We start from the raw sequence: 8,707 nt of genomic DNA on the forward strand, positions 1-8,707 counted from the left end.
GTCGGCTAGGTGGTTAGGGATCGTAGGGAACCCTCTGGTCCGGCCTAGTGCCATCGTGGTGGCCAGCTGTACCCCCGCGGCGCCTGTTAGACAGCTAGAAAGTTTAGGGTATACTAATAATAAATTCGAGACTTTGTGGTGTAAACAAAAGAAGGTCTTGCCCCGGAAATCTGCGACGATGCAGGGGACGCGAGGCGTTCAGGACTGGGAGTTAATCTTCGAGGACGACGATACATACGGAAATAGATCCTCCGGTGGCCTAGCACCCGCCGGCTCTGGTCTGCCTGCGACGAGCGACCTAGGAGCAAGAGGTCTCTTGCAAACTCACGCCCAGCCGGGTACCTTTTTGGGACCGCTCCGGGAACCGTCTCGGCGTCATGGCGCCCAACGTGGGGCACAAATGAGTCTCCCGAAGGAGGCATCAACACTAGAAGCTACTTCTTTTGACGAAGAAGCGAGATTTGGGATAGAGGAAAGGCAAACTAACCCTTTCAGTAGGCTTACGTCAAGCTTTGATGAAGGAGCTGATGCACCGGGTTTCGAAAGCCCTAGCAGCACCTTCAGGGATGCAGAAGGGGGGTCCTTCCATGTGATAAGTGAAGGAGAATCTCCTTCATCCCTTCCAACCACCTTGACTCTCCCAAGGATAACTACAGGACACGTTAGTCCTTCTCAAGAATGGCCCTCTCTGGCTTCGGGCCAAATAAAAACAAGCCAGTGGCGCCCACAGAAACAGGTTTCTTTCCAGCCCCAAGTGGAGACCACGAAAGAACCAGTAAAAAGGGAGAATCCTGTATCACAGGACGACCCAATAAATCGTTTGGCAGTAGCACTGTGTAATGCAATAGGCCAGGCTCAGAGGTCAAACAATAGCCGGTTTGAACGATTTCGGCTACCCACTTTTTCAGGAAGTGAAAATGAGGACCCTAAGGTCTTCATATCAAAGTTAACTGTAGAACTAGAAAGGAGTGGAGTACCAGAAGAAGATTGGGTCCATATCCTGTTCGCCCAGTTAACAGGGGAGGCCACGAAATGGGCCTCGATCTACGCACAAACTCAGATATCGTGGCAAATGATGGTGTCACGCCTAACTCAAAAGTATGCCAGCCCAGAAATGCTGGCAAAGCTCACTTCCAAGTTTTATGGTGAGAACCAGGATCGCAATACGAAGGTCGACGTATTCATCATAAGGAAGCTTGGACTCGCAAAGAGGTTGTTTCCGTATATGCGAGAACGAGAAGTTCTGCCCATTATAACCCAGCTGCTGTTGCCTGAACTGAGATGTTTCTTTAGGGGGAAAAGTTACTCAGATATAGAAACATTTATACAGGACGCGGCTGGTATCGAAGAAGACGTACGGCTGTCTAAATCAGTCCCTAGAAGCTTCAATACTCAAACCAGCCCAAACTCAACCAATTCCCAGGCTAACAATGCTCCGCGTAGCCAAGGAAATTGGAGTAAACAATAGGGCAAGCAATTCAACAGAAGTGTATCGACCACCACATCGAGCAACCCAGCAACAGGGACCACCTTCGTCTAGGCCGAGCCCCAACGCTTCTCGTGGGAGCCACAATAATGTAGTAGAGACAGCTCCCACTCTCCAAAACGGAGAGGCGGAAAACTAGATGGGGCCGGAGTGGACAGCAGTGGAGAGCTAAAGGCCCCAATGAATTTCAACCACTGCAATAATATAAGCCCCTGCGCGAAAGTAATTCCTTCAGATCTCGAGTGCTACATGTCACTCGCTGAAGAACGCCCCCTTCTCGGAAGAAGCCTTCCGAGAATCCCCTGTGTAATAAATTCCTTGAATCTCTCAGCCTTAGTAGACACCGGAGCCTCTAGTAACTTCATTCAATCCGGCGTTCTAGCCAATATGGACCTGACCAGGCTCCCGAACCCGGCCACGGTATTTATGGGATGCGAGAGCAATGTAAGTCAGAGTTTGGGCCAGATTACGCTACCAGTGGAGATTGAAGAAAGGAGGTTTGAAATTAAATTCACCGTATTGTCCAAACTACAGGAGAAGGTCATCTTTGGCCTTCCTTTCCTCCGAAAAACCCAGGCCACGATTGATGTTGGCCGAGGGTCAATTTATTTTGGCCAAGCTCCGCGCTTATGTATATACTTTGAGGCTGATAATGCAAAACAGAGATCCCTGAGAACTATTAGTCCTGTACAACTGGAGGATTCCCAATTTTCCGGAGAAACAAAGGACAAGATATTGGCAGTAATAAATCAGTTTCCCGATGTGTTCGAGGAAACGATCCGCCAACCTCAAACTAAGGCGGTAGTCCACAAAATCCGCGTTCGCGAAGAACGACCATTTAGGCAGTCCAGATACGGCAAAATGTCAGAGGCACGGAAGGCAATTGTCCACGAAGAAATTTCTAAGTTACTAGAAGCAGGGGTAATTGCCAGAAGTACCTCGCCGTACTGTTCCCCGTGGTTCTTGTTCCCAAGAAGGAGGGAAAGTTGCGGTTTTGTGTGGACTACCGGCAAATCAATAAATTGATTATTACCGAGGCCCCATACTTACCACCAATACAGGAGACTGTTCGTGAAATGGGCAAAGCATCCCTATTCACCACGTTAGATCTCCGAAATGGATTTTGGCAAGCTCCCCTGGACCGAGAGTCCCGAAAGTATACGGCTTTTGGAGGTCCAGACGGAGCAGTATACGAATTTAAAGTCTTGAGTTTTGGATTAAAAAATGGACCTGCAGTGTTCCAAAAGCTAATGTCAGAGGTTCTGGTAGGCTTTGTAGATAAATTCTGCAAAGTCTACCTCGACGATATAATCGTTTACTCGCACAGCCTAGAGGAACACTGCAACCATTTACAGTTAATCCTGGAGCGGCTTCGACTACATGGGCTGTGGCTTTCGCCATCAAAATGCAAATTCGGATCTACCACCCTAAACTATTTAGGTAGAGTCGTCTCCAAAGACGGTAACAAGCCCCAGGAACAACATATTTTGCACGTCCAAGAATTTCCTCCCCCATCGAATATCAAACAAGTGCGAGCTTTCCTAGGCACTGCCGGATGGCTTCGGGAATATATCCCGAAGTTTGCCGAAGTGGCCGCACCCCTCACAGACCTCATAGACAAAAAGAAAAAAGTTCCAATGGAGTCAGGAAGCTCAAAGGAGCTTCCAGGCTATTAAAGATGCAGTGTCACAACCCCTGGAACTGGCACGACCTGACCCTGATCTCCCTTACGGCTTGCAAACAGACGCCAGCCACATCGGCATTGGTGCGGTGTTATTTCAACTGGAACCGCAGACCAAGGAACGAAAGATAATTGCATACGGCAGCGCAAAATTAAACGCGACTGAGCGCAAATATCATATAAATGAGATTGAATGCCTTGCCGTGGTATGGGGGATTAAAAAATATAGACACTACCTTCAAGACGGTCACTTCACGCTGTTTACGGACAACTCGGCCCTAACGTGGCTGGATCGTATGAAGGATGAGAAAGCCAAATTAACCCGTTGGTCTCTACTCCTCCAGGAGTACGACTTCACGATAGAACATATTCCGGGGAAGAGAAACCAACTCCCGATTTTCTTTCACGAAACCCCACGGAAAATGAAACTAATGTCGATATAGACAATGACGTAGAGAGGATGTTTTTCCCTCATAAAAAGGCCGACGGCGATGAGGAAAATGAAGACGAGATGCTGTGCCAGTTGATGGATGAATTGAGCGAAATGCTCAACGTCTGCGACATGGTCTGTGTGACAACCGGCGATTTCGAGACATTGAACCAGTTGCGAACCTGGTTTGAAGAGATCGCTGAGTTGCAAAAAGCCAGTGACAGCGTTAGGCGGTTCCGGATCCGGATCGAGAGGGCCCGGACTAACCCGGAACCGTCTGAATACGAACAACGTATTTTGCATGATTTTGTTATGGAGGATAATCTACTTTATTACATCGGACCAAACCAAGACGTGAAAAGGTTGCTAGTCCCGAGGCGCTGTTGGGACACGTTGATCAAACGATACCATGATGGCGCCGGACATCCGGGAATCGATGAGACTCAGAATCAAGTCAGCAGGCATTTTTATTGGTCCAATATGCGTAAACAAATCGCAGCGTACGTAAACACTTGCTTGACTTGCGCGACCACTAAGAGAAGTCCCCCGCAGGAGGCTGCCCCTTTGCGTCCCAACGAACCGGAACGACCGTGGCAGATGGTATCTATCGATGTTCTGGGACCCTACAGCCCTAGTGAAAAGGGAAACCGATACATTTTACTAGCCACCGATTGCTTTAGTAAGTGGGTGGAGTGCCGCACAGTAGAATCTGCTCAAGCAAATACAGCAATCGAGTTTGTGGCACAGGAAGTTGGTTATCGGTGGGGATTCCCAGAAATAATCATTAGCGATAGTGCTGCTATGTTCCTCGGACGGAACTGGGAAACGTTCTGCGAAAGAAATGAGATTCAGATCAGGAATAGTCCGGGCTATCATCAACAGGCCAATCCAGTCGAGCGGCGAGTTCAAGAGCTGAAAAAAATGCTGCGGGCTGCCCTAATCGGGAAGCCAGAGTCACAGTGGGAACGTCTCTTGCCAGAGGCGATTTTTAACTTGAGAACGAGAGTAAACGCCGCGACTGGTATGACACCGTGTCAGCTTTTACTGGGCTATGAATTGCCTCGGCCAGGCGACTGGGACACTCTTTTGCAAAAGAGGCGAAAACCTCGAAATGAGGATCGTGCCCAGCGCGTAGAGGCAGCCCAGGAAAAATCTAGAGCATATCGGGCGAAACGTTATCCGGATCGAGACAAAGTGCCGGCCTTGACACTTACCCCAGGCCAGTGGGTGCTATGCCGAAACCAGGATAAGAACACTAAAAAGAATTTTGGCCCAACCTGGACGACGCCTTGCCGCGTAGTGAGACAACTCGGTCCAAGTACGTACGTGGTAAATAAAGGGGGTGTAGATCGGGTCATCCACGTGGATGATCTGCGACCCGCACCTCCTCCGCGTGAAGGGCAAGATCATCTAGACCCACGCCATGCGGACTTATAGATAGGAATTAGAAATAAGGTAGTTAAGATCTCCTATGTAGACTCGAGCCGCACAACGGAGCCTGCAAGGGGACAGGCGAGGAAGTGTGCGAGCACTCAATGTAAATAGTTAAGTTTAGTTAAGAGGGGAAGATGTGTGTATATTAGTATGTAAGGAAATTTTGTAACCAGAATTGTGTAATGTTGTTTATTTTGAAAAGATTTTTAATAAAGAACACTTCCCAGTCTCAGCTAGCTAGAAACTGTATGCGACTTCTTTAGGCGGGGGGGTGTTACCAATGTCCAGATCTTTAACAAAAGCGATTAGAGTATATTAACCGCGAGAACGAATGATCATCGAGAGACGGCAGCGAGCAAGGTAGGCGGAGCCTGCGCGCGCTCGCCGCGAACGAATAAATACCGCGCGCCGCGGTCGGAACGGGCAGAGCTCGACTTCTGCTAGTCAAGTCCGCTTCGCAGTTTGCGCTCGAGTTACTAAGAATTACAAAAATCTTAGAGGAGATTTTGCTGAATAATAAATTGACAATATAATTGTAAATGGAAACCTAAAAGACTGGACATTGGTTTTGTCTAACTTCGAATTAGAAAGATTGTACAAGGAGTCTTCGGCTACAGTTTCTACTGGCAGAGATTTGGGAAGTAAAAAAACCAAATTTACTTCCCAATCTGAATTCGTATACGACCACACTGTGGAACAGATTTTCTGGCCTTTATCAAGGCCGAGCTCCAGCGACGACCCAGAAATCAGGAATCCAGGATATATTATAAAACAGGTCTTTCTCAAGGCCAGACTACTGCAAACGGAACTTTTCAGTTCTAATCCTGCCCTTCTCAGGGCTTACACAAAGAATTCGCATTTCTTCGTCTTCGGCACTACGCCGCACCGAGGGACCCACTAGCCGGCCTCCTTGGACGTATTTGGCCTACCCAGGCTTGAATACATCGGGAGGTACGCCTACCCAGTATATCTAAGGGACAGTCTACGTGGGCTGTCCCATTGCACTGATATCTGGGGGCTTTAAAGCGACCCTGCGCCTCCGGAGGCGGTCTCTTTCCTTCGGGCCTAGGGAGTTAGGTAGGTCAAATCGCGATAGTGTGTCGGCTAGGTGGTTAGGGATCGTAGGGAACCCTCTGGTCCGGCCTAGTGCCATCGTGGTGGCCAGCTGTACCCCCGCGGCGCCTGTTAGACAGCTAGAAAGTTTAGGGTATACTAATAATAAATTCGATTCGAGACTTTGTGGTGTAAACAAAAGAAGGTCTTGCCCCGGAAATCTGCGACGATGCAGGGGACGCGAGGCGTTCAGGACTGGGAGTTAATCTTCGAGGACGACGATACATACGGAAATAGATCCTCCGGTGGCCTAGCACCCGCCGGCTCTGGTCTGCCTGCGACGAGCGACCTAGGAGCAAGAGGTCTCTTGCAAACTCACGCCCAGCCGGGTACCTTTTTGGGACCGCTCCGGGAACCGTCTCGGCGTCAGAAAGCTGGTTTTGTCTTGTTTTTGGGGGGACACGCCCACTTTCTTCGATTCAACCAATGGTAGAAGTTCCCTATCCTTATACCTGAATAAAAATGTTAACGACCGATCGTGAAGGCTCACTAATCAGTATTTGTCGTTCGACTGAGGAACTATTCGTATACGATGGCTCGTACAAAGCAAACAGCTCGCAAATCTACCGGAGGTAAAGCCCCTAGAAAGCAGTTGGCTACTAAGCCGCCCGAAAAAGCGCACCCGCTACTGGAGGAGTTAAGAAACCTCACAGATACAGACCCGGTACTGTCGCTCTTCGAGAGATTCGTCGTTACCAAAAAAGTACGGAATTATTAATCCGAAAACTACCATTCCAGAGATTAGTAAGAGAAATCGCCCAAGATTTTAAAACTGATTTGCGATTCCAAAGTTCAGCCGTTATGGCTCTACAAGAGGCTAGCGAAGCATATCTGGTAGGCCTTTTCGAAGATACCAACTTGTGCGCTATACACGCTAAGCGTGTTACTATTATGCCAAAGGATATTCAATTGGCTAGACGAATCCGCGGAGAACGTGCTTAATAAAATCGAATAGTACGACGAAGTAATGAAAGAAAAAAACGGTTCTTTTCAGAACCACATTTATATTTGAAAAGAATTCGTATTCGATACTCTACCCTGGCGTGTAATTTATATATGTGGATTTTCGTTATGAAAAAGTCCGATTTTTTTTCTTCATTTTCTATTTCTATCGACAGTTGAATTCGCACAAGTAATTATTTTTAAGAAATCGTCGATCCAGATAAATCTATAACGATGATTCGGATGTCTCGTTGCGTAGGAAAAATATCGTTAAGTAACTGTGTTGATCGAACGAACGAACGAACGATGGATTGATTATTTTCCTCGTATAGCATTTTCTTTCATAATGCATGGGAGGTCTTCGATGGAATGGAATGGAATGAAATGAATTTTTTAATACTGATGATTCGACGACTATACTCAAAATAGAAATATACGGAGATCATTTTCACCGATGATAGAACTCTGAGTTGAAAAAGTGAAATCGCACGAATGACATAATACGAAAGAGCAGCGTGACCAGTGGGTTCGAGGAGTGAGTAGAGTTCGGGAAAGAATTGGAGAGCCGAACGGAAAGTGTAGTGAAAAAGGACTTGGACAAAAAAATGCCGCTATTCGTCTCTATTATATAACAACACGCAGTGTGTCGCGGTGTCATTTGTAGAGAAGAATAACGGCAATATATGAATGAATCATTATCGACGACAACGACGTTTAACAACAACACGACAAAACAAAAATTAAGAAGAATAATAATGATATGAAGTAGAGGACTGTCTCGACGCATTCGTTCCGAACGGAAAGTGTAGTGAAAAAAAAACTTTGATAAAAAAAGCCGCTATTCGTCTCTATTATAATATAACAACACAACACCGCGCATCATCGGTGTGTGTGTCGTCAATTTTTCTAGAGAAGAATAACGGCAATAATAAATCATTATCGACGATAAGATGATGATAATAATGAAAAGGGGTCTCGTCTCACCGACAAGACGAATCCCCAAGCTAAGGGCTGAGTCTCAATAGATCGCAGCGTGGAAACTGCTCTACCAGGTACAACACCCTGCCAGGTACGTAAGTCGTCTACAGACAATTCCGAGTTCCAACATCGAAATGTTTGTACTACCCATGATCGACCGCTAAGAAATCTGATCGGACATGACAAGGATCGATCCCCCCGCCGCCGACGTTGATTTCACGGCAAATAGGGCTAGTGCGACAAACGTAGCGAACTACGATTGCCTAGTAAAGTCACATTGTTTTGAGCCTTTCGACTCTCGGAACTCCAAGAGATATCGTTGCCACCTTTGACTAGAAAGGATACGGCCTTAGAGGCGTTCAGGCATAATCCCACGGATGGTAGCTTCGCACCACGCCCGCTCGAGCGAGTGCGTGAACCAAATGTCCGACCTGCGGTTCCTCTCGTACTGTGCAGGATTACTATCGCAACGACGAGTCATCAGTAGGGTAAAACTAACCTGTCCTCACGACGGTCTAAACCCAGCTCACGTTCCCTTAGACGGGTGAACAATCCGACGCTTGGCGAATTCTGCTTCGCAATGATAGGAATAGCCGACATCGAAGGATCAAAAAGCGACGTCGCTATGAACGCTTGGCCGCCA

The 8,707-nt window shown here is 47.4% G+C and overlaps 1 protein-coding gene and 1 pseudogene across 1 annotated transcript; both read left to right on the forward strand.

The window, feature by feature from the left end:
* Nucleotides 1-1,666: 1,666 nt before the first annotated feature.
* On the forward strand, nt 1,667-2,512 carry LOC141484507 (uncharacterized). Its single transcript, XM_074179499.1, has one exon. The coding sequence runs from the start codon at nt 1,667-1,669 to the stop codon at nt 2,510-2,512; it is 846 nt and encodes a 281-aa protein (XP_074035600.1).
* Nucleotides 2,513-6,642: 4,130 nt separating this feature from the next.
* Nucleotides 6,643-7,103, forward strand: LOC141484501 (histone H3-like; annotated as a pseudogene).
* Nucleotides 7,104-8,707: the final 1,604 nt, after the last annotated feature.

This window comes from Leptinotarsa decemlineata, unplaced genomic scaffold, assembly GCF_025532065.1.
Source record: "Leptinotarsa decemlineata unplaced genomic scaffold, Ldec_3_MD MMD2_tig00005872_RagTag_RagTag, whole genome shotgun sequence".
Classification (NCBI taxonomy): Eukaryota; Metazoa; Arthropoda; class Insecta; order Coleoptera; family Chrysomelidae; genus Leptinotarsa; species Leptinotarsa decemlineata.

Coding starts and splice junctions, on each gene's coding strand:
- LOC141484507 (XM_074179499.1), top strand. CDS start 1,667: ATGAATTTCAACCACTGCAATAATATAAGCCCCTGCGCGAAAGTAATT.